The sequence below is a fragment of the Natator depressus genome, chromosome 27 (genome assembly GCF_965152275.1).
Source record: "Natator depressus isolate rNatDep1 chromosome 27, rNatDep2.hap1, whole genome shotgun sequence".
NCBI lineage: Eukaryota > Metazoa > Chordata > Testudines > Cheloniidae > Natator > Natator depressus.
In genome coordinates, this window is record NC_134260.1 from 16,038,751 (window position 1) to 16,064,934 (window position 26,184).

Sequence of the window (26,184 nt, forward strand, 5' to 3'; positions counted from 1 at the left end):
ATCCAAGAAGCTGCAATCTGAAACACTCTGCTTTTTTCAGGAGCTTTGGGCTCTGACAAAGAGGAGCTTGCAGCCTCTCTGGCCCAGCTCACGTCAAAGTCTCTCTGTGGACTTTCCACTTCTAGAAGCTGGGAGTGTTACTTTTGGAGCACACTGATGCAAGGTGCAGTAACTAGCCTCAGGTAAGGTCACTCCCACTTGTTTCCCAGAGGTTGGTGTGATGCTGTCCTACCCACAAGTACAAGAAGCCCCTGCCTGCTCCCCTCCGATTCTGTTGAGTACAGCTGTGAATCTTTATGGGGACACAAAACATCCAGTGCACTTGTCCAAACTCCAGCTGCACATGCCGAAGATCTGCAGTCCACTTTGTATGTATCGCCTGCATACAGCCTGCTTGTCACATAAAGTATCCTGGACAAAAAATATCAAACTTCTCTCACACGCACACTCTCTCTCTCTCTCTCCAAATAAATCAACTTTTGCCCTTAATCCAAGAAAGATAAATAAGACTTTTACAGGCAGCCCCACACGTATTCCATCTGTTATAGCAACTGCCTTCCCTTTATTTAATGGGCTTGTTACCAGAGCCATTGTGACAGCAGTGTGCTGCCATACAATGAGAGTTTTGTTTTCTCCTAATTCGGTTTTCATGAGATTTTGTGACAATTACAGAGAGGGTCACGATACTGACCCATTAGCAGTTTGGTGGAATTTCTCATTTATGAATGTATTGTTCTTTCAGGCCAGCTGGGAATATGGTAACTGAGTATCTGAATCTCCCAAATGTGGTTTATAGGTGTGTGTTGTGCAGCATACATAAATCCTGTAGCTGGTCTGACCATAGGTTTGGGGTGAAGAAACCTGCACACTAGTTTATTTAAATTCAGAACAATCACCCTGTGCTTGTGGCTGGTGAGCAGTTGGTTCAGTCAAAGTGCAGTTCTACACCAAAAAATGCCACTCAAAACAGCACCTCCCTGTTTAATGTAGATATGCTTCCTGATCCTGTCTGTGTTCAGTGTTACTTCCCTTCTACAAGGACACAGGCAAGGGGAAGCTACTTGCCCAAGGTCACTCTGAGTCAGTGGGAGAGACTAGGTGCTGACTCCCAGTCCTGTGTTCTAACTAATGTTCTTCTCTTAATGCACGCTCACTTCGCACAGCTTAGGCACTCACATACCCTGGGGACAGAACTGGGCTTGCTGCAGGTTTGTTCAGAAATTGTGTCTCATATGGGACTGATAGAATTGTGCTGGAGAGGATGTTTGTTCCCTCCAAGATGGCTGGGGTTGGCATGATTTTAGCACAGGGGGCAACAATATTTAAAAGAGTAACTTTGCTATCAGAAACCACATGAGAGCCTCCAGTGCTGGCAGCTAGGCCCTAGAATGGCGTGTGATCTATGGCAGTGTGTAGATGCAAACCACAGTGTTACAGTGTTTGGTCACAGCCGTATCAGAAAACTGATTCAACCTCCATTACTAGCTGGGTGTGATCAGAAAGTCTCATGACTCAAACCAGCCCGAGTGATAGCGTTTCTCTCTAAGGAGAGCAATGGCATAAGGCAGTGGTTCTCAAACTTTTGTACTGGTGACCCCTGTCACATAGCAAGCCTCTGAGTGCGACCCCCCCTTATAAATTAAAAACACTTTTTAATATATTTAACACTATTATAAATGTTGGAGGGAAAGCCAGGTTTGGGGTGGAGGCTGACAGCTCGCAACCCCCCTTGTAATAACCTCACGACCCCCTGAGGGGTCCTGACCCCCAGTTTGAGAACCCCTGGCATAAGGCCACTGTTTGATTTCCTTCAAGTTTGGAAAAATAAATTCAAGGCACCTATTTGATTCCATCTCCGGGTGGAGAAGTCTGTGACGAGCTTTGGGCTACGGCTGCTCACCCTTCACTCTCTCTCCATCGAGTGAATACTTGAGTCAACACAAATACACATGCGGTAAGCAGCCCAGCCCGCACATCCCACTTAGCACTAGACCCAGCATTCAAAAATCAAGTGATGTCTGAAAATCATGAAGTTGTGGTTTTTTTAAGTCCCTGTTTGGTTCTTTTCCTTTGCCTTCTGGCTTTTGAGCCTTTAGGCTGCACTTGCTGCATGTTTTCAAGCTTTTCTTCACAACCATGAAGGCTAGAAACTTACTTAAAAAACAAAAAAGAGAGAGAGCTGAGATTCTTAGGCACTCCCTTGCTTCCGGAAGCTGCAGCTTTCAGAAAAACACCAATTATCATGACATTCAGCAATGCTGGCATCCTGGCTGTGGCTCAGATGGGCTGCACAACCTTCAAGAATGCAGTCTGCCAAGAAAGGCTGAGGTCTGGCTGTGCTGTGAATGATCTGTTCCTGCAGCAGAGGGAACGGGGCGCTGAGCAGGTTTCTCACTGTTATATTAGAACAGCCACTAGCTAGCACCATAGCTCAGGATGGAAAACACTTTCCGTTACAACCCTTGTTTCCCATCTGCAGAACGTCCTGTAGCATTCACTGCTGTGGTGTTTGCTACAGATATCTCCCCCAAAACAGGAGTTCTGAGCAACTTCCCATCTGAGTTTTTTAATTATAGGAGAATGAAAGAGAAACAACATTTTTGTTGGAAAAAAAATTCTAAGCTTCCTTTTATATGCAGGGCTCTGGCCAGAGTCTGACCCCCACAGAGGCCTGCCTGGGCCTTTGCTTGGTTTGAACTTTGAGCACTGTGTGTTCAGGATGGGTGGTAGGTCTTTGTAATTGGGCAATCAGGTGACACTAACCTATCATATGACAAGGGTGCTGACCCTTTCAACTCTGACCCCAGTCAGGTGACTGGTGGCAGGCAATAAATTCAGTCTCTTCAGTCTAGTAGGTCAGTGGGGGTGGTGTGTGCATGCAGTGAGGGGGAGTGTGAACCCAGAGATTGGGTGGTTGCCTTTTTACCCTGCAGCCTCCTGGCCCCAGGCAATCCCTTTGTCCCCTCAACCTGTGCGGCTGCTGCATTTCTAAAGCCTGGGATCCGGTTTGGGGCTTCTCTAGCTCAGGATAAACCCCTGAATTCAGCAGGACAAAGGAGACAGCACCTATCCCAGCTGAGGATGGCTGTGAGGGGCTAGGGTGACCAGATGTCCCGATTTCATAGGGACAGTCCTGATTTTTGGGTCTTTTTCTTGTATAGGCTCCTATTGCCCCCCACCCCCTGTCCTGATTTCTCACACTTGCTGTCTAGTCACCCTATGAGGGGCAGAGGGATAGAAATGCCAGTGTAGGGTACAGCTCTGTGCTCCCTTGGGCTGGCTTGTGCCTGCGAATATGTGGCAGAAAACTGTCAGTCAGTTCTAGGGCTCTGGCCTTTTCCTCCCCCCCAAAAAATTTATTTTCCCAACGATTTCCCTGGAGAAGGTCCAATAAGCGGAGTTTCCACAAACTGCAGAGGTTTAAAGCAAATCCTAGAAGGGGAAACCTGATGCCAGGTGCTGCCAGCTCCCAAATCCTCTCCCACTAACAAGCAGAAATGTAGAGCCTGTGAGAGGATAAATAGTGGGAAAGACAAGCTGAGGAGCCAGGGATCTTGTTTCCATTGTGTGCGGACAGGTGGGGGGATGTGGGGAAGGTTTGCGTAAAGGTTTGCGTTACTTGTCTGCGGTTTGTAGCAGTCAGGCTGTGGTGGAGCTGCCCCGGTCCCATCTATTTTTTCTGGCCAGGAGCAGAGCCAGGGTGAGGAATGATGTCAGGGACAGCTGGAGCGAAGCAGCCGCTTTCCTGGTCGACAAGGGCCTAGGCAGCACTAGTTAGTCAGTCACTCTCCCTGAGTCCAGCAGGGGGAGCACTGAGTTCAGTGTTCACACACAAGGGGAGCAGAGATTAAGGAATTTGCCCCATGCTGTGGGGACTGACAGAGGTTTTGCCTTGGCGGTTTGTGTGATGAGATCCTTTGGTTCCAATCTGTTGGAGCCTGTGTAGCCCATAAGATTTGGGTTCAGACAAACTCCAAATCCAACTGCAAAATGCAGCTGGAATGGGCAAGTGAAACCCTGTATCTCACGAAAGCTTATGCTCAAATAAATTTGTTAGTCTCTAAGGTGCCACTAGTACTCCTTTTCTTTTTGTGAATACAGACTAACACGGCTGCTACTCTGAAACCTGATTTAAATGCAGTGCTATAAAGTGAACGCCAACCACCTGCTCTGCTCCTGTGTGAGCCTCTGTAGCAAAAGCAGGCAAGTTTCCTGCAGTCTCCGCTCCAGGTGCTGCAACATTTTGCTCAGCTCCATGACTGACACCTGTCTCCCTCTCTAAACCATTCATCCTTCTAAGAGCTCTTCCTTCCATGGGTTCAAGTTCAGTCACTTCAGGGTAGCTGGAGTTTTCAAGCAGCTAGAAGCAGTTCAATGGGTGCAGCTGGGCTCTAGCACTGAAAGTCAGCCAGTGGGCTGTGATGTTGCTGGAAGCTGGTTTGTGACCTAGACTGATGGGAGAGTCCTCACTGCTGACAGCTCCAAGTAGGCAGATGTAATCACACAGAACCAGAGCAAAAGTGCAATCACAGTGGGCAGCACCTGCAAGGAGCATAAAGCTAATTCAGAAAAGTGGAAACATGCAGCATGAAATAACAGATCAGTGAGCAATAATGGAGAAGGGAATTTCAGGGACAGATGCAGCAGTTATGTGCTCAATAAATAGGGTAGTGGCAAATCTTTCTCAAGGTCCTGCATGAAAGGCTCTTAAGCAAAGTAAGAAGTCATGGGATAAGAGGGAAGGTCCTCTCATGGATCAGTAACAGGTTAAAAGATAGGAATAAATGGTCAGTTTTCAGGATGGAAAGGGGTAAACAGCAGGGGCCCCCAAGGATCTGAATTGGGAGCAGTGCTGTTCAACATATTTATAAATGACCTGGAAAAGCGGTAAACAGTGAGGTGGCAAAGTTTGCAGATATAAAATTATTCAAGATAGTTAAGTCCAAAGCTGACTGTGAAGAGTTACAAAGGGATCTCATAAAACTGAGTGACTGGGCTACAAAATGGCAGATGAAATTCAATGTTGGTAAATGCAAAGTAATGCACGCTTGGAAAACATAATCCCAGCTATACATACAAAATGATGGGGGTCTAAGTTAGCAGTTACAGCTCAAGAAAGAGACCTTGGATTCATCATGGATAGTTCTCTGAAAACATCTGCTCAGTGTGCGGAAACAGTCAAAAAAGCTAATGGAATGTTAGGAACCATTAGGAAAGGGATAGATAAGACAGAAAATATTATAATGCTACTATATAAATCCGTGGTACGCCCACATCTTGAATGCTGCATGCAGTTCTGGTCACCCCATCTCAAAAAAGATAGATTAGAATTGGAAAAGGTACAAAGAAGGGGCATGAAAATGGTTAGGGGTAAGGAACAGCGTCCATGTGAGGAGAGATTAAAAAAACAAGGATTGTTCATCTTAGAAAAGAGATAGCTAAGGGAGGATGTCATAGAGGTCTATAAAATCATGAATGGTGTGAAGAGAGTGACTAAGGAAGTGTTATTTATGCCTTCACATAACACGCGAACCAGCAGGCTTATAACAAACATGAAGTACTTCTTCTCACAATACACTGTCAACCTGTGGAACTCATTGCCAAGGGATGTTGTGAAGGCCAAAAGTATAACCAGGTTAAAAAAAGAATTAGATAAGTTGATGGAAGATAGGTCCATCAATGGCTACTAGCCAAGATGGTCAGCGATGCAACCCCATGCTCTGGGTGTCCCTAAATTTCGGACTGCCAGAAGCTGGGACTGGATGACAGGCTGGATCATGCAATAATTGCTCCATTCTGTTAATTCTCTCTGAAGCATCAGGCACTGGGCACTGGTGGAAAACAGGGTGCTAGGGTAGATGGATGATTGGTCTGACCCAGTATGGTTGTTCTTATGTCTTCAGTGCAGACACGTTTCTGGATGGGGTTGGGACAGCTGCTGAGTTTGGATCAACAGGGCTGCTGCCCTTGCTGAGTCCCTACTTTGCTCTTTCATTCTGTCTGGCTCATTTAACATGGTGGTGGACACTTCTCCTTCTGCCCTTCCACGAGTATATCAGCTATCAAGATACACAGAGATCAATATTCATTGTATCAAGTGGTCTTCAGTGTTGTAGTGGATTACGATATTACTGTGATTGAAATGCAGAGGGGAAGGCAATGTATGGGTAGCATTAGGGCTGATTCATTTGACAGAACGAATCTCCTGAGAATATCAGCAAAGTTCATGCCAACCTCCTTCTCAGGGGCTTTATGCAGCTGAAAGGACTCAAACATCCCAGTATTGTCACATAAATCCCCCTGGGGCTGGCCTAGTGACACACTACACCCAGCCAGCCGTGGCCTAGGGAATGTAGGCTGACTTGTTTCTAGGTGTGCTGTGTGGCAGCTCTCTCACTGCAGTGGGGGCAGGGTATGTGCCGAGGGGACAGGCTCCCTGTCCCAAGTGCCCATCCCAATGTTTGGATATGGTGAAGCAGAAGGGATTTGTGGTCTACGGGGCTGACCCCAGAATAGGGAGCATGCAACTCCTGCGTCCCGCTCTGGCACTGACTCCTCTTGGAAGTCACTTCCCTTGTCGGTGTCTGTTTCCTTCTTGGTAACCTAGGGTGAATGATATTGACCCATCTCATGGTGGGGCTGGGAGGGCATCATGGGGTCACAAGTGAAGGTGTAGTTTGCTCCAGAGTCTCAGTCCACGTTACAGTGTTACTGCCCTGTTCAGTGGGATTTCCTTGCCTGGGAGAGCAAGGGGTTACTGCAGGTCAGGATCCCAGTGGCTGTTGGGTAGATTGTCTGCTTAATATGCTCCAGTCCCTTCCACTAGCATTAATGGAATGATGGGCTAGTATCCAGCTCACTCCAAACTGGTGAGCTGCTTTGCACTGAGTCAGCATGCAGAGGCTGGGCGTCCCACAGAACTGGGCTCTCTGGCAGAGGCCAGTGGGAGGAAGGGAATGTTCAGCAGCAACATGCTGGGCTGTCAGGAAGACATTATTTGGAAACACACATAACAGTAGCGGGGAAGCTATATGTTCATGATAACACTCACCCTGTCACGTGGCCTCTGGGACTCTGACCCAGGTCAGGGGATTGGGGCCAGGCAATAATCCCTTTCCAGCAGTGTGTGTCTCGCCTGCACAGTGCTGCAAATGCTGCTTCACTCATGGTGCTAGGAAGCATTTTCAGAATCCCCAAGCAGAATGGACAAGGCACTATAAATGATTGCATCTGACCGAAGCAACATATAATATAATCCTCCTCTCCTAACCCTCTCCTATTCACTCATGGCTCCACCTTCAATAAGAATTTTGCTGCTGCATGTGTCCTTCAGTATCTCTATTCATTAATATTTCAGAGTAGGAGGATTCTTTTATGTTACCAACAATTTCTTATGTAGCCTGCACTCTGATGCTAGTGCAGTTCTGCATCGCCATCCTTTAATATTAGGATTAATTCCCTTACAGCGTAGTCTAAGGGCACATCTGGGACAGACTGTAACGTTACGTTAATTATTTAGTATGACCAGAAAGGAACTTTGCATCAGACTCTGGGTAGTAGATTTATGATGCTTCCTGCTGGGCTTTGTATTATTCCTACAGCAGGAGTAGCTGTGGGACGAGAGCAACGATAGAAACTGCTCCGAAAATAGAAAATCCACACTAGGAAAAACTAAATCACAAAGAAATGATCATGGAGAATTTTTTTCCAGTTGGTCCTGTAGCATAGTCACATTCTAGTGGATAATTCACCAGGCTAAAACAAGAGGTATAATCAGTAACAATGGAAAAGATAGTGAGAACTTTACAAATATATGTACTGTACCCAGTTGTCTGGCTCTTTGTCATGATCAGAATTCCTGTGACAGAACCCATGATTTTTGGCGGTTCCATAAAGAAGATCATGGCCTTTCTCCCCATCTGCCCATTAGGGAACAAAACTTTTATTGTGAATTTTTCTAATGGGTTGGGGGAGGTTGTGTGTTTTGCCAGCTTGACGCACTTTCAAGCAATTAACTGCAGCTAACACATTTAAGGAAATCTACTGTACTGACAGTAACATGGGAGTCAAAGAGAAAACTCCGCTCTGTTCAGACCCTGCTGTGCTTTAGAACGATCTTTGTAACAAAAGAACTGCTGCTGCGTTAATACACTAACTAGCATGTGCACCATTATGTAGGTCAGGCCTAGAATTGACAAATGTTTTATCTGGTAGGAACAATACTTGCCTCTCAGGTGCAGAGTTAGGGATGGAAGATGTGGGCTTTAATATTTGAGCTGTTCCCTCACTAGTCACCTGCCCCATCAGTCTCTTGCTGAGCTGGAAACCCAGAGTGGATTTATTGACTGAAAGGGCTCTGATCTGCTGATTATAAACCTCTGTCCTTCAGAGCTCACTCCTCCTCAGTTATGAGAACCTGATCTCACCAGTTCCCAGAACCACCCCCCATGTCTGTCCATCCTATTGCAGTGACCTGAAAAATCCAAAGAGAGACACAGGTTTAAAATTTTGTCTGAAAGTGAATTAGTCCCCAAAATTCCCTGCACAGGGGCTGGCTGGGCTGAGCACTAGCACAGAAATTGCAGCATAATGTGTATGCAAAGCACTTCAGGAAAAGAACATAAAAATGGCCTTGCTGGGCCAGACCAATGGTCCACCTAGCCCAGTATCCTGTCTTCCAACAGTGGCTGGTGTCAGATGCTTCAGACAGAATGAACAGAACAGGGCAATTATTGAATGATCCAGCCCCTGTCGTCCAGTCCCAGCTTCTCGCAGTCAGAAGTTTAGGGACACCCAGAGCATGGGGTTTCATCTCCGACCATCCTGGCTAATAACCATTGATGGACCTATCCTCCAAGAACTTATCTAGTGCTTTTCTGAACCTAGTTATATTCTTCACAACATCCCCTGGTAATGAGTTCCACAGATTGACTGTATGTTGTGTGAAGAGGTACTTGCCTTTGTTTGTTTTAACCCTGCTGCCTATTAATTTCATTGGGGTTCTTGTGTTCCTTATTCACTTTCTCCACACCATTCATGAATTAATAGACCTCTGTCATATCCTGCAGGGTGAAAGACGCTGGATAAATGCAAGCTACCACTGTTCTTAATTTTCACGAGGCAGCAAGTGCAACGCCAGGGAACACAGGGGGCTAGCTCAGATCCTTTTTCACAGCTGCACGGTTTGGTTCCTAGAAGACAGAAAATAATTTTTAGGAATGTACAAGACCTTCCTGGGGCAGGAGGCAACGTTGCAGCAAGGAAGAATTCCTGGGCTTAGAGATGGCTCCTGTGCCAGTTGCTGGCTGGATCCAGCATTTCCTAGGCTGTTTCTGAAGCTCAGCTGAGGGGATGACTGTGCCTCCAGCATCCTCCCAGGATGGCTTTTCTCTCTTACCTCTGCTGTGCACTTGGGTGATGTCATCCTGCTTGCTACTGCCTGTATGGCACCTTGTTCTATTATACGGGCAGCTCTGCAGCTAGGGTCTGGGAGCTCAGCCATAAGATGGTCCCATGCTCATCCCTAGTGCTCACAGTGACACTTTCCAACAAGAGGGTGGTGCTATGGAGCAGGCTCAGGGAAAGACAATTTTAATTAAAATAACAGAGCTGAGATCCAATGGCAGGAGCCTTTATCAGCCTGGGACTGTGCAGAGCAATGTGGGGGATGTTCTCTGCAGAGGCAGATAGCTATTCCCCTGGCTCCAGGTGCAGCAGGAAACTACTGATTTCATTGTGTACTGTCCTAACAACGAGCGCTTGAGCTGGACGGCAGTGACCCCAGGGCCATGCTGAGGCAGGCTGGGCTGATAATGAACTCTCCTTCTTCCCATGTCCCCCAAAGCCTTCAGTCTGCTCCTCCTTCATCCTGTAGCAACACCCCGGGGGACACCACAAACCCCGCTCCTGGCTTCACTGCCAGGACGGGGCTTCTGCAGCAGGAGCAGCTATAGCTCCTTCCAGGCAAGAGCCACTGGACCATAGAACACACCAGGAGTTTCCAGAGCAGGGATTTCCCCACCCCTGCAAACACTACAGAGCCAGGACAGAAACAAGTGGACTTTCCAGCCAGTGATTCTGCAGATCCCACACCTTGCACATTGGTGCCCTGGCCTCTCAGCTGGAGTTTAGAGTCCCCAGTGCCCTGCTTACACGGAGCACCTTTATAAGCTTTACTAAGCACAGAGAATCCCATGCAGCATTCACATTCTGTAACGTTGAAGGCCAGGCTGGGAGGCAGCTGTACATGTGCATTACAACGCAGCTCACAGCCCCACTGTGCTGTACCCTCAGGAGCCTTAAAGTCAGCATTTAATCCAGGAGTATGGTAGGCTCTCACCCAGCATGGGGGGGATAGAACCAGCACGGAGGCTGCGGAAGTGGAGGCTAGCACTGCTGCAATGGAAATACTGTGGGGGTGCACCCTCGTGTGTCATTCCCTGTAAACTGCATGCATGCGCCAGGTGGGTGGGGACAGATGAAAATGAGAGCAGGAACTGTGGGAACTGGAGTGGCTGCTGCGGTGCTTGGGGTCAGGTAGGAACTGGGGTGATGGGGCCGGGGCCAGCAGCAGTGACACCTGGGGAGAGAGATGCATTGCTGGGGCCCCCCCTTCCCAGCCTAGAGCTGTCAGCCTCCCCTCCTGTGCTAAGTCTCAACAGCTCCAGCTTCAGAGCACCCACCCCGCTCCCCCCTCCTAGCCCTTCAACCCTCCTATTTAACACGAGCTTCCACCCCTCTGACCCCATGCACCTGCCTGCGATGAGAGTCAAGAGGCCCATGGTCAGGAGAGATTCAGCTCAGAAGTAAATTCACCTGGCTTGTGACTCTCCGGGGTTCCCTCCTTCCCAGCACTCTATAGCGGAAGATGGACAGAAGGTCTGTGGTCATGGAAACGGACCAGGGGATTTGGGACTCTGGACAATCCTTCTTCTGTGGGGAAACCCCCAGGCCTAGAGCTTCTTAGCCAAGGCAGGGGGAGAAGCCGTCTGCTAACATCCTCACACAGAGAACATGGAGACAGGGTGGGATGAAGCACAGTGGGTTCTTTTATTCGGGTCCGAGGATGGTGAATACAGACAGGCTCAGGGAGGGAGTAAAGAGTCTGCTGAGCGTGGAGTCATGACAAGCACCTTCCCTCTTCTGGGCATTACCACTACATTAAAACCCCTGCCTGTCCAAGTTTAAAGGGAGAGTCCCAGCGTCACCCTCGCATGACCAGACCCCCACAAGCCCAGCCAGCGTCTCCAGTTGTCCTGTGCCAAAATGACAAGCTGCGAAACACATTTCTTCTCTTGCCTCATTGCTTCCTGGTGTATTTTTCTCCCCAGCCCACCACTGCCCTCTCACCTGCTTCCCGCCACCCAGGCAGTTGTGCAAAGCACTGAGGCCCAGCTCCCTCAGGGCAGGACTCCTGCTGGGATGCACTTTGCAGGCACTCAAATCCAAAGGTGCTCACTGACGCCTGAGGTCACAGAGCCCACCTCTGAGGAGTGAAAAAGCCACATAGGTTTGTCCAGGTATCACAAGCTCTTCCTGAGCGTGGACATGTGCACTCTCTCAGCCCTCCTGCAATGGAGAGGCTCTGCTGGACCACCGACTTCCCCTTTAAACAGGGACTTATGCAGTGTTGTGACAGGAGCAGTTTAAAATGCAGAGAAAGCCTAGCATGGTGCCAGTGTGAAGGCAAGTCATTCACTCTGGGTTTCTTGCCTGCACAGCCTGGCAGGGAACAAAACAAAACACTCCATTTTCTCACTTAATATTAAGTTTATAAATCTAGTATTTGCCCCCATCCTCCTTCCAGCAGCAGCCAGCCCTGGGCAGGCTTGAACAGCTCAAATAGCATTTCCCATGGAAACATTTGCAGCTAGTATATTGGTAAAGCAACTCTCAGCACCCTGACAATGGCCCAGTAAGACTGGAGCTGGTGCTGGGCTGTAGGGTGAATCATGCATGGGTTGGGATTGTAGGAAGGGATTTTTGTAATGCCCAGCACTGTAATTTGTAAAGGCTTTATCTAAACAGAGGCTGACCCAAAATGGTGGTTTATAGCATTGGGAGAATTTGCACCTTTATCTTAGGCAGCTGGTGCTAGCGCAGTCTTATAATGTACATTGTTTCTCATTGAGAGTTGACAGCAAATCATAAAAAGCAAATGCTGTTAGCCAGGTACAAAAATTAAACACACAGTGAGAAAAAACATCCCCCCAAATATTTGGTATAAAACTTGCACATGTCCAGCTCGCACTGCGAGCCCATGATCTGCCACTGCTCCTGTCCTTGTCTTGCCCTCTGGAGTGGGCTTCAGCAGGGCAGACACGACTTGGGTTGGAGGACAAGGAACTGGAGGCTGCTGAGTGGGAACTGTCCCTTTGCAAGTGATTGCACAGGAGCAGGTCACTAGTCCACAGGGTTCCGGCCAGTTACAGTACCTTGGCCTACACCGAACATGAAAATAAACGCACACCCCCCGTCTGGCTGAATCAGTCCATACAAAGCTGCAAGCTGATGCCAGTGAGACAAGCAGAGCAAGCTTAGAAGGGAAGGTAGAAGAAGCCAGGGAGCTGAATGAAGGGGCACCGGCCAAAGATATAGACCAATTTATTGATTATAGTATTTTTTTACACTCATAAATAATAAAAATAAGTGATGCCGATGGGAAGAGCTCCCCCTCTCCTTCACTCATGGGGCAATGGAGAAAGTGTGTTTCCCACAGGAGGAGTGAGCAGGGCGAGGGCTGCAGGGGGCCAGAGGAGGGGTGGGGCCAGTAGAGGAGGAGGGAGGTTCTCACAAGGGGGCAGAGGAGCAGGCTGAGCACTTTGTAAATGGAACATGCCCACCATGCTGTGGGTCACAGAGAGCTTCCCCTCCAGACATTGCACCTGGGGCCGAAGCGAGGATCCCTGCTAGCTGCATAGAGAGGAAGTTCCTGGGAAATCAGCCTCTTAAGCAATATAAAAAACTTTCCCTCCAAACTGCCACATGAGGCTGAGCCAAAAGCTTTCTGCCCTCAGGAGCCTGAAAGTCAGCCAGAGGAGCAGCAGGGCGCAAGGAGAGCTGAGCTCCACCACACAGGCACTGCTGCTCTTGTGATCCTGCTGTGGTTGTGCCTGGGTGGGGCTGCTTAGCACAGTGGGGGCAGGGGAGGGGCCCTCTCAGTGAGAAGGCTGTGAGAGATTGCATAACAATCTCTTGTTATGCAGCCCGTGCTGCATTAACCAGTTGGGACCCCTGACAGCTTCTCATGAACTCCTCCCTTACCCCTCGCATGTGCCCTTCTGGGAAGGCCAGAATCAGATGAACAAGGAGAGTGTGGCTTTTTTGCAAAGCAAATGCCTCACATCCAGAGGCTGAGATTGTTTTCTAACCTCCAGGGTTTACCCACTTGCCCAGGGACAGCAGGTCTGACCAGCGCTAATGGGTCTCTCAAAATTGCTGAGGATGTTTTTGGTGGAAGCTCTTCAGTTTTGAAGAGTCTGGCTGCTGTAGGTAGCCCCTGCTCAGTCAGGAGCAATCAGCAGCCCAGCCACTGGCTTGGGCATTGGAGCCCATGGACACCAGCATCCCTTTCCTCGGACCCCATCTCAGGCTTTGCTCTCTATCCTCAAATTCCCAGTTATCTGCAGGGTTCCTCTGGCTCAGAGCCACACTCCAGGCCAGTGGAGTCCAGGGGCTCCATGGCTCACCCTCGGTGACATTTCCTGTCAAGCAGACCAGAACCACGCCAGCATTGGCTGGTGGCAGCTGGTCCCCTTCCTGTCGTTGCCAGAATGACAACAGGCTTCAAACACTAAACAGCCCAGAGATGAAGCATCCTGAGCAAGAAGGCACCAAGACAGGAGCAAATGCATCCAAGGGAAGAAATATTCCCCATTCCCGCCAAGCAGTTTGTATGGAACGAGTGTGAGCTGAAGCCTTCAGCTCCCTACTGCCCTGCTTCAGCTCCCTACTGCCCTGCTTACTGCCCTGCTTCTTATGTCCCCAGCACGTAAGAAGTAGTGGGGGTAATAACAGTGCTTGTAGGTGGGCTGGGTGTCTGAGGGAAGCTGTGTAGGAGCGTTTGTGTGTCTGGAGAAGTGAGGGAATTAACAGCTTTCATAGAATCGTAAAATCAGAGGAGAGAGCCCAACAGGGTCCCATTTCCTCCCCACCCTGCTCGGCGGGAGGTCAAAGCCAGAGACAGGATCGATGCAGGGATGTGACACAATCACACATGTAACTGGCTGGAGGCAGCGCTGGCTCTGGATGCTGCTGCTGTTCCGCTCTGGCAGCACGGAGAAGTTTCTGTGCTGGTGAGAGAGCCAGTTCCCTTGCACCAAGTCTGGGTGAATGAGGTGCAGCCAATGTCTTTCAAAGCCTCAGATGCTGGCGAGCTGTCCAAGGATGGGCTTGCATCACCTCTGCCTGTTTCAAAGGCAGCTATTCAAAGAGTCCAGTGGGGCCCAAGCTGGTCCAGGAAAGCTTCTATGCAGATCGATTACTAACAAACACCTCCATAGATACAAACACAATGGCTGTGCAGTGGGCTCCCGGTGGAATTAGTAGGGGTAGCCCTTGCTGTAAGGCTGGGAAGGGAGGCTCCCAAGGTCCTGGATGTAAGCCGTGTTCTCGTCCAGGTGGGAGAGAGGAACAGTATCTTCCTCGCTGATCTGCCGGTCAAACTCTGCTTTCAGGGTTGGCCGCTGATTGTCAGGGAAGGCCAGGGAGAAAAGGGCTTCAGGCTCACACACAAACTTGTACACATAGCGCTCTCCAGCAACCTGCAGGGAGGAGACAAGGTGAATGCTACAGTCTCTGTCCCACCCAGTTGGCATGCAGCTAGCTGCTCCCAGCGAATGACAGCAGCCATGGGCATGTGAGTTGTTCAGTGGGGGATGAGAGGGACCCCACAGAGCTAGGAAAGACCCTGAGCTCCTCTAGACCATCCCCATGTCAGAGAGGGAGTTTTCACCACTTCGTCCAGCATCCTCTGTGGCTGCTGCCCTAGTCCCATCTGAAATAGCTCCAGGGATGGTGACACCTCAACCCGATAAGCAGGCGGGGCATGTTGCAAGGCACAGCTTTTCTCTTAGGGGGCTGGAAACGGGGAGGGTGGGAAAGAGACTTTTAACTGTCGGGTCGGAGAACCATTCGATGAGGACCAGGATTTGTCGTGGGTTATCTTCAATTGCTGGACTTAACGCTATATTTATAGGCTATGTTAAGGGTGCCCAGAGCACATGGATAGGTGCTACCTTTAGCCTTTTTATAACTCTAACTAGCACTAATAACAACAAGAGACTCCCTTGCCAACTAATCCCATGACAGGCGCCCTGACTGTTGTTGAGAGGATCCCCCCCTTGCTCCCCAATGCAGGCGAACGTGGAGAAAGCATGACCCCGCCCCCTGATCGGCTTTCCCCTAGGATGCCTGGATTCAGCTCCTTCAACCTTTCCTCAGGGGTCTTGTTTCTTTGCTTCCTGCTCTGCGAATGGTGGGCCAGGGACAGAGTTGCAGGGAAAGAGGGACCCTCAGGAAGTCAGGGGGTTCAGAACTTGCCATGAGTCAGCCAAACCTCCAATCACAAGCAAGACAAGTGTCAGGACGAGCATAGAACTTGGATCCCATCACAAACTGACCTTCTGCATGATGCCCTTCTCATAATAATAGCGAAGGGACCGGCTCAGCTTGTCGTAGTTCATGGCTGGCCGGTTCTTTTGGATACCCCACAGCCGGGCCACCTGCAGGACAAAACGCCAGGGTGCATTAATGTCTGTAAGCTCTGAGGAAAGGAGCGCATGACAAATGCCTGTGTTTATGGGTCTGGGGGATGTTCCGTGTGATTCCTTTCTGAGGGAAGGATGCTGCTCAAAAGGTAATATAAATAATAATTTAATGTAGACAAACAATGGAATACAACTAATAAATACAGCATCGTTCACATTTCACTGCAGCGAACAGGGAGGGCAAGGCTGATAAACAGAAGCTTCCTTTCATCACTGAGAGAATGTGTGCCTGCAAATGTCCCTGTGGCAATTGTATTGATGGAAAAGTCTATCAGTAGGCAAACATTGTCACTGGCCCACAAACTCCCTTCCTCGATCCCCCATCATTCCGACAGAAAGTAAGGGGTTTGAGAATACTGGGTAATCCTGGGTGCTGAATAGCTGATAAAAAGGTCACATGTTACTACAGTCTACATGCGAAGTGCTTGGCACTTTTAGCCAGTGCCTCTATATTGGCGGGACATGCCCACAGCCAGGTCAGCACTGGGAAAGGGCCACTTCATCTGAAACCACCTTCACCCTTGAACGATGAGCACTATTATACAAAAAAGAGGCTGAGAAAACACTTGTAAATGAATGTTAATAGTGAAGTGACCCAGCAAAGTGACTCAGCCCATCTGCGCTGCACATGTTCGTAAGAGCCGGGGGATTAGCTGGAGCAGCTGCTAAACACAGCCATAAATCGGATCCTGACATTAATGGATGTTCCAGACACATTTCCCAGCTATTATCAGAGTTTATTGCTCTGTTTGGAACATGGTGGCACTAGAAATGATATCTGTTAATTGCAGTTCGAATCCATCCATCCCCAGATTAGGACATGGTTTCTCCCAGATTTTTATTTAAAATGCTGTGATCAATGAGATACACTCCTGCCCCGGATCTCAGAGACAGCATCGGGCACTGAACATGAGATAGGTGGCACAGAACCAACATGGGACAGCCCAAGAGTAAAACCCCTTGGAAGGAGGAGACCAGCTGAGAAACCCATCAACTGCAATTCCCTTTAGCAACTCTGAGATCCTAATGAGGGAGCTATTGGAGTGGAAACTGCCATCTCCTGTATCTGGGACCCACTGACCCAGACTGTTCACCTGCTGAAGCTCAGATGATGGGTGCCGCCATCATAGAGCTGGGATTTTTGGCACTCAACTGCTGTGGCCTCCTCCTCTAAAACCCCAGCCCCAGTGGTGACCCTTAGGGCAACTAGCAGGCAGGAGGCTTTACATGTGGCAAAGGCCCTGGCCCTTAGGAATCTGCAGAATCAATAAGTCAGCCCAGGGGCCCCTCTTGCTCCATGGATAGAAGCCGAAGAGTTTTCACCTCCTCAGGCTCAATGAGTTTGAACTCCATCCCTCTGCCGGTCCAGGCGATGAAGTGGGAATTGGTGGGATCATCCAGCAAAGCCACCAGGAACTGCCAGAGCTGAAGAGACCCTCGGCGCTGGTATGGGGGTCCTTCCCGGTACCCGCCCACTTCCTGCTTGATGTCTCCTGCTGAGCAGAACAAACACAAAGGGTTTTGCTATGTCCCTTCCCTTGCCCTCCAGCAGTTCTGCCTCTCCTGACGGGAGGAAGATGCAGAGAGGGCTTCTCGGTGGAAAGCCACAAAAGACAAAGCAGGCTCCAGGCCACCTACAGAGGTTACTACAGGGATGCCTGAGGACTAACCTCTTCTCACCTGCTGTTTACCTAAGAGGAGAGTCTGGTCAGAAAGCCAGAGCCCAGAGTGCAGCAGGAATCGTGTGACAAGCCAGCCGAAAGAGTTGCTCGCTCTTTGTTTAATTGGAAGAAGTTGGGAGAGTTTTACTGTAGTTCAGGGATCACTTCACAGTGTAAATGCAACAAGACCCTAATGCAGTAGGACATGGCATCCGCTCCCAGTGGAGCCCCATCCTCCAGAGATGGATGTTAAAGTAACCGGCTGCCCTCTGATTTCTGAGAGAACTCTGCAGAAATAGAGCTTTAGACCAAATGTGCTTTCCCCCCAGCATCACTGCCCCCTTCAGAGACTGGCCCCCACCTCCCTCGACTCCCACATCCCTGGGCAGTGAGGAATCACTAGCGACTCATTCAGGCCCAGGCTCAGAACTGCTGTTAATGTGCAGACAGCCCAGCTGGCTGATGCCCAGCATCAAAGCCCATTAGGTAATCTCCTCCTCTAATGTTCACAAAGGCAGGGCTGGCCCTTGGGTCCCAATGGGGGTGGGCGAATCCCAAAGGGGACGAGGAGAGAGGTTGAGAAATACAGGTGCCAAGATTCTGGGCAGATGCCGGGCCTGGCTTCTGGCACGAGGCATTTACATCTTCAGGCTTGACTCCTGCAGCAGCAAAGCACATTGGAATGATTTCAGCTTGTGTCTCATCCCAGGGCAATCCCACACACTCTGACCTGTATGGGTGGCAGGCTGCACATCAGGACCAAGTTCCATTACTGTGAGTGAGCCCATGTTAGATGCTCTGCCTTCAGAGTGACCCTGACAACCACACAGCGACTCTAGGGGTGTATGGGGACTACTGTTACCTGAAGCTGGGTTGGTAAAGAGGCCCTGGGGTGCCATGCTCAGCTGGCACTAGGAAAGGGCAGTGATCTTGGCGAGAAAGTTTGGGGGTGCCTGTGGAGAGCTGGGACAGTAATCAAGAGGGACTGGGCCCCAACACCAATAACAAGGCTGGGCAATGGGGCTACTGGCTGGATGATCCTGGGTTCAACTACTGTGCAGAAATCAGCATCTCTCAAGTGTTTGCCTACAACATTTCAGTTTGCACAGGAGTGAAGAGGAGGAGAAATTCACCACCAACTGCAGTGATCTGGGCTCAGCTGCTGAAATGTCTGTCTGCTTCTATGAAAACTCAGAAAACAAACTCCCAGGAAGCACAACATCAGCCATGACTCATACATCCAGGTGCGGCATCTCCGAATGAATAGGGTCACAAACAGAGTGAGCAGAGCTGGCAGTGTGACTATGCCCGCTCACATGGCTACATAGGGCCTGGGGTAACCTCATCCTACCCCAAGATTTGGAAGACACACAGGTTTCTCTCTGACCTTCAAACTTCTCTGGGACGACACAGACATCATCAGCAAATGGCCTCATCTGCTTGTTGTAGCCATAGCCTGGAAGAGACAGCAGCAGATGCAATCAGAGAACACAGACAAGCTGCAGCACTGGAGTGAGGTCCATTGCAGGAGCAGATGAAGAGGAGACAGAGCCATGGAGGTTTCTTACCTAATGTCCCTTCGGTATTTGAATGGCTTTGATACCCCTCAGCGTTCATGTACATGGAAGGACAGCCAGGAACATCTACAGAATGATCAACACACACAGATCACTGCCAAGCACAACACCCATCAGAGCCGGCCTGCTCATCATACGGGATCACAGCCTCAGGCCCTGAAACAGCCGGGCCAACCACTAGCTTTGTGCCCTCCTAAGAGAAAACTGAGACTCTAGATCCCGTCTTTGCTCCAGTTCAGACTGGTTCTAGGGCTTGTCCTCTCACCACATTTTCAATAGCCATGGATTAAATTAATGTGCAATTGTGACACCACCCAAAGCACTGTTTCTATCCACCATGACAGAGAGAGAGCGGAAATATTAACACAGGTTAAATTTGTTTGCTATTTCTCCTTCATTTAGGGTTTAGGGTGACGTTACTTAGGCATAGGCCTTACATAGGCGCCAACTTCACCTGGTGCCAGTGAGTGCTCGACTCCCCCCTGCCCCGACTCTATCCTTGCCCTGCCCCGCCCCCATTCTAACCCCTTCCCCAAAGTCCCCGCTCCAACTCTGCCCCCTCCCTGCCCCTATTGGACTGCTTCCCCAAATCCCCGCCCTGGCCCCGCTTCTTGCCGGCCTCCTCCCTTGAGCGCACCGCGTTCCCGCTCCTCCCCCCTCCCTCCCACAGCTTGTTACGCTGCGGAACAGCTGTTTTGCAGCGGCAAGTGCTGGGAGGAGAAGCGGGGACGCGGCACGCTCAGAGGAGGAGGCGGAGGCAAGGTGAGCTGGGGTGGGGAGCTTGGCTGCCAGTGGGTGCAGAGCACCCACCAATTTTTCCCCGTGGGTGCTCCCAGCCCCGGAGCACCCACGGAGTCGGCAGCTATGCGTGACACTGGACTGCACTCTGATTGTTACAGGTGAAGAGGATGTTATTAGTCAGGACGGGCAGGGATGGTGTCCCTATCCTCTGTTTGCCAGAAGCTGGAATGAGCGACGGGGAATGGATCACTTGATGATAACCTGTTCTGTTCATTCCCTCTGGGGCACCTGGCATTGGCCACTGGGCTAGATGGACCTTTGGTCTGACCATTCCTATGTTCTTATTTTGCTACAGTGCAGCTATGGACTGCAGGGCCCCTGCTGCATAGTGCTACTATGGACAGTCTGTTTCAGGTATATTGTTGCAAGCACTTGGGGTCTTACTGGTGTTACTTTGAGACAGCTGCATGCAAAGATTGGGAGTTCTCATGAGCATTAGAAAAAGTGAAAGGGTAAAAACAAGGTGGGTGTGAAAGAGGGCAGCAATTTTAAAGGTTCCATACTGCACATACAGTATGACTGGTTACTGTAGTTTATACATTAATTTTCCAGCCCCAGCTGGAATGAGGGAACTAACTGGACACTTTGGAAGAGTTTTCTCACGTTTCTCACGCCTTTTTGTATAATGCAGTTGCCTTCAGCGCTGTTCTGCTGATGCTAAAGGCAGGGGTACACTGAATTGACTGCAGTCTGCACTGTACATTATTACAGACATAAACTAGTTTCACGAAAGCCATTCTGCTGGAAGCAGGGTCATTTTTACCCATGTCTGGGTGGAGGCACTCAGTGAGGGGTATGTCTCCATGGCGGACACAGAGATACATTCAGAACCCCAGTGGGAAATGTGATTGAATTTATTTTTGCTCATGAAAACCAGTCCAAAGTGGCCATTAAAACACCAGGAGAACAGGAGCAGCCTTCTCTCTTCAAAGGGGGATTAATCTAGTATGGATCACGGCAGCATGTGCCCACACCTCAGGCAGGAGTCTGCTGGAAAATAAGCTTTTCACTGAGAGAAACTAACTTTAGTCCCTGACTGGTTGGGTTCCCAGGCAGCCCCCTTTGGAGATTATTAATAAACATTTCTGTAGTGCTGTGATCAGCTCTGGCATCCTCTGAGATACTGGGTCTTCACCCCTGACTTCCCCCAGGATGCTTGCTGTGGCGGTGACAGAGCCAAGAGGAAGATAGTAAGTCCAGCTGATTAGAAATTTCTGCTTAGCGCAGCAGACAGGCCCAGCTGTGCTGGGAGTGGCTCCCATCCTCCAGTTTGGTGTTAGTGGCACAGATGTAAAAAGAAAAGATTTGCTTCTCAGAACAAAGCTGGTTTATCTTGCGATTTAACCTCCAAACGAGGGAGTCGTTTCTCATTGTCCCTGACTCGCTCCAGGCAGCAGTCAGACAGCAACACACCAGCTCATGTTACCAGCCACCGGCTGATGTCAGCTGCCTATGAAAAGAAAGCATGTGGTGAAAGCTGACACCACCGCCAGCCCAACTGGGAGCTCAGCTCCTTCCCCAGCCCTCCATTTTGTGAATGAAATTCCTCTGACTCCATTCAGAGGGAGAGGAGCAATGTGTGCCAAGCTGCAGGGCGGGAGCACGGGTCAAGGTTATGTAATGCAATCCCTGGCACTGGGGAGGAGTGCTCCAGCTCCCCTAGCATTTGAAGGTCACTGGCGCTGCAGAGACCGCAGTGCATTCTCTGTCCTAGTTCCAAGCCACTGGACTCCCTTCTGCAGCTGTTGACAAAGGGATTTCTGTGCAACTTCTGCAAGGCTGAACACAGCAAAGTCTGCAGAGAGCTAAACAGAATGCAGGGGAGCTTGCAGCGTGCACACCATAGGTGCTGGAACTAGGGATGCAGCTGCTCCCTTGAAGTGTCAAGTATCAGAGGGGTAGCCGTGTTAGTCTGGATCTGTAAAAGCGGCAAAGAGTCCTGTGGCACCTTATAGACTAACCTACGTATTGGAGCACCACGAAAGCTTCTGCTCCAATATGTCTGTTAGTCTATAAGGTGCCACAGGACTCTTTGCCTCCCTTGAAGGGGTTTCCATTATATACATCCTTTCCAGTTTGGTTCAATGGCTCTCAGCACCTCAACTATACAAACTGTTCCAGCGCCCCTGGCGCACACTGGCCCGGGTAAGAAAACCGCTTTCTGCAGAACCCACTTGCTATTCCCTCCGGCCACTGCTGCCTCCTAGGTGGCCAAAGCTCTTCCTAAGAGCTAGTGTAGCCCACACACCTTCTGGGTGTGGTGTTCTGGCCCATCTAGTGGCATCGAGACCACTTAGAGAGAGAGAGAGGTAAAATGAGTCTGCTCTACAGACCTTAGCTAACAACCGGTTGGCTTTTAGCTCATGCACTAAGCTCGATCCCACCCGACACACCTGTTATATAGGGAGCAATAGCAGCCTCCCATCAGCACAGTATCTGAGCACTTTCTATGCAAAACCAAGAGCCACACTGAAGCCCCTAGTGGTCTTCACTAACAAGTGTTTCATTTCTGACCCATCTCATGACACCAGAACAAGTGAGTGACACTCCAAGTACCTTTCCCAGACCTGAGGATGAGCTCTGTGTAGCTTGAAAGCTTGCCTCACTCACCAACAGAAGCTGGTCCAATAAAAGATATTACCTCACCTGCCTTGTCACAAGAACAAGGGGGCAAATGAAGCTCCTGAGATGCTATCCTTCCTGGGTTTTTTTAAACACAATGCATACTTAGCATCTGGAACGCACTGCCACATGATATTTTGAGGCCAAGAGCTGAGTGGGATTTGACATTTATGTAAATCATGAGACTATCCAGAGTTACATTAAAAAATACAAATTCATAGGGGCGTTAAACACTTTTTCTTCAGGGCATGAGCCAACCTCTAAATGCCTGGGGATAGGGGAAGACTATTCCATAACTGTCCATTGTAGGGTGTTTTACATCGCTTGTGAAAGCATTTGGTGCTGGGCACTGTTGCAGAGAGAAGCCTGGTTAGATGAACCCCTGGTCTGATCAGGAGTGGCAGTTCATATGTTGTGGTATGAGGAACACACACAGAGTTCCATTCCCCTCTGTTTTTTGTCACTTATTCATTCACTGGGGACTCTGGATTAGTGATTGTGCATTGCTGGGGGAGGGGTCAGAAGACAACAAGGCACCCCCGGGACTCTTCAAGGAAGCAGAGAAACCAGATGTGACCTACCCTGCCCATACACAGGTCTGGATCCAGAGAAAAGGGCTCCTTCTTTTGAGGACTCACCCTTGGAATCCAACCAGAACATGACTAAAAATACATCCAGAAAGCAAGAGTCCTGCTCAGTGTTCTCAGATCCATCAAGAGGAGGCCATTGCAGCCTGGCCAGCTGCAGAGCATTTCTGCAGATTGCAAGAGTCAGAACTCCTACCAGGAAACATTCTCTGATCTTTTTAAGGAAGCATAAGTTATTATTTATTGTTATTGTTAGCAGGCAGATTGTGGGGCATGAATCAAAGACTGAATATAGGACTTGAGCTTTTTTCCAAGGCACTTCCATGACTCTTTACAAACTGGGCTCAATAAGGGCCCAGTCCTGCATTGCTGATGGAGTTTTGCCATTGATCGCAATAGTGCAGGATCGTCCCACCCCTGCAGGGTTGTGGGCAGCACAGAACCCACTGGGATGCTGAGCAGGCAGGACATGGCATCCCTGCCAATACTGCCAAGCAGTTCTGAGGTTTCACTGGAAACTGGCAGGGCAGCAGTCCATTTTCTAAGCAATTATAGACTCATCATCATCTCAAAAGTCACTGCTTTCCAAAAATCCTCCACTTTATCATTCAGGGAGAAAGGAATTTGCTCCAGAGAGCCCGTGGAATGTCCCCTGTAATAGGCCAACTAGGGCCAGGCAGAGAGATTACGCTTCTTGGCCTCCGTCTCTGGCTGCTTCACCACTTAAGATTGTCAATAACAGGCTAGTAAAGAACATGCATTACTGTGCATTAGCCTTCATTAATTTCCCAGCTCTGAGGGCCACGAGTATCTCTGGCAGGGCAGTATTCCTGTAATTAGTGCTCAGGCACAGGGGGGAGGGAGGCCACACCTCTCTTTGAGATGTTATCGTAGGCTTCAGGGGAAGGTAGAGGACAGACTTGGGGAGTAGCCTAGTGACCTATAATCTCCCGCAGACCCTCTGAGATGCTCTGTCCCCTTTCCCTTTGGGGACATCCAATGTGTGTATGTAGCACCCAGCACAATACGGTCCTGCTCTTTGACCAGAACCCCTAGGCAATATTAAAATAGAAATAATACCCTAACAACATAAATTCCTACTGGGCAGCTGCAGCTGAGGGATTCTCCTTCTGCAGCCTGGAAAGTCTGATTCATCAATTCACAGAGTTCAAGGCCAGAATGGGTCATTCTGATCATCTAGTGCAGGGGTTCTCAAACTTCATTGCTCTGTGACTCCCTTCTGGCAACAAAAATTACTACATGACCTCAGCAGAGGGGACTGAAGCCTAAGCCCCACCCAAACCCTGCTGCCCGAGGCCGGGGGAGCCCAAAGCCAAAGCCCGAGCCCCACCACCCCTGGTGGGGGAGGAGGGGCGCAAAGCCGAAGCCCAAAGCTTCAGCCCGAGGCCGGGGGCCTGTAACCTCAGCCCTGCTGCCTAGGGCTTGGGCTTTGGTCCCAGGTGGTGGGGCTCGGGCTTTGGCTTTAGTCCCAGGTGTCAGCAAGTCTAAAATGGGGTCGCAACCCACAGTTTGAGAACCCCTGATCTAGTCTGACCTCTTGCATAGCACAGGCCCGTCCATCCAGTAATTTCTGCATCAAACCTCTAAAAGCTGGTTGAGCTGGAGCTTGTCTTTTAGAAAGAGACCCAGTGTTGATTTAAAGATTTCATGGATGAAGAATCCACAATGGCCCTAGGTAAATTGTTCCAATGGTTAATCACCCACCCTAATAAAAATGGGTGCCTTTTTCCCAGGTGGAATTTGTCTCATGTCAGCTTCCAATTCGTGGGTCTTGTTCTGCCTTTTTCTGCTAAAGAGCCATTTCCTGTCAGAAATGTCTTCCCTAGGCAGGTACGTATAGACAGGGATCAGGTCACCTCTTCACCTTCTCTTGGATAAACTAAACCAATTGGGCTTCTGAAGCCTCTCACTCAGTCTAAGGCATGTTTTCCAACCTTGAATCATTCTCACAGCTCTTTCCCTGCTCTCAGAAAACCTCCCTCAGGGTGTGGAAATAGGGAGGGGAGGTTTTGCAGGGGGAGGGAGGCTGTTAGCCAAAGCACCTATGTGCTGTTGCCCCATAGCCCGTGACAATGCCAGCGAGAAGGTTCCCCAGGAGCCAACACACCCAGCAGCATCTGGCCTGCATGTATTGCTTTAGTCAGGATAATTCTCCTGCCCTACCTGAGTCATAGGCATAGTCTGTCTGCTCCTGCTTGATCACCACTCCCGCTGGGTACGAGTGGTCACTGCTGCCCCCCAGCTGGCTTGCCTGCTCATACATTGGGTCGTGGTACTCCTGTTTAAAGTCCTGTGGATGGTAATGTAGGCAGGGCTCGGACATCTGGCGCTGGTAGGCAACTGGAGCGTCTTGGCCCATGGCCTGAGAGGAGGGGAAGGAACGGCACATCTCCGTAGGTGGCTGGTAGATGGAGCTAAACGGGGGGAAATAGCTGATGTGGTGACTGCTTTCCCTAATCACAAACTATTTGAGACCCGTATGCAGTGGTAGGAGGAACAGGGATTTTAGAGGGTTGTAGCTTAATCAAAAGGGACACACATGCACAGTTCTAGCAAGCTATTCCCGGGGGCTGTTGCATAGCCGTAGGTCATATAGAAGCTACGGCTATAGAGCTGAATGGGCTTCAGACAATAGACTTCCCCCACATGGGCACAGGGCAGCAGCTTGGGACCCAGGCTGGTAACAAGAGGGAAGGTCTATGATTGCTGGAAAGAGACAGCTTTGATTCAGATATGGGGGGAAGGGGGGAGAACGTCAAGGGAGCTTTGGGGAGGGCAGCCCCTTTCGTTGGAGGCTGTCTACCACCTTGCTACTGCTGTGGACACTCACCTGTGTTCCATGAGGAATCCACGGCTGGATGTGGGTTGGGATGGCCCCCGAGGGCTCAGGAAGCTCCTGTCCTGCCTAGGGAAATGTTGAAGCGGTGACTGTATCGGGGTTCCTGGGTTTGGGGACTTGAGTCCAACTTGTCTGGTTTGGTCATAGGCACTGGGACAGTCAAACAGATATTGGAATATTACAATCTCCTGACAGCGACCCATTCCATTCACCTGGGGAGAACGTGCCACAGGCAGTCACCTGGCAATGCAGCGCTCTGAGTAAAGTTCCCTCTTTCTTATTACTGATCACTCTCCTTGATCAAACTAA

At 49.8% G+C, this 26,184-nt stretch overlaps 1 protein-coding gene across 3 annotated transcripts in view; it reads right to left on the reverse strand.

Moving 5' to 3' along the window:
* Positions 1–11,061: 11,061 nt before the first annotated feature.
* The window catches only part of ETV4 (ETS variant transcription factor 4), a 45,209-nt gene continuing 30,086 nt past the window's right edge, over positions 11,062–26,184 (reverse strand). The window contains exons 7-13 of one of the 3 annotated variants that reach the window (XM_074941049.1): positions 25,867–25,941; positions 25,200–25,450; positions 18,997–19,071; positions 18,816–18,884; positions 17,091–17,263; positions 15,621–15,722; positions 11,062–14,762 (exon numbers count right to left, since the gene is read on the reverse strand). In XM_074941049.1, coding sequence (XP_074797150.1) covers positions 14,541–14,762; positions 15,621–15,722; positions 17,091–17,263; positions 18,816–18,884; positions 18,997–19,071; positions 25,200–25,450; positions 25,867–25,941 — 967 coding nt within the window. In that variant the 3' untranslated portion in view covers positions 11,062–14,540. Of the gene's footprint in view, positions 14,763–15,620; positions 15,723–17,090; positions 17,264–18,815; positions 18,885–18,996; positions 19,072–25,199; positions 25,451–25,866; positions 26,026–26,184 lie in introns of all 3 variants that reach the window. The other 2 variants (XM_074941048.1, XM_074941047.1) reach the window with 2 other exon arrangements.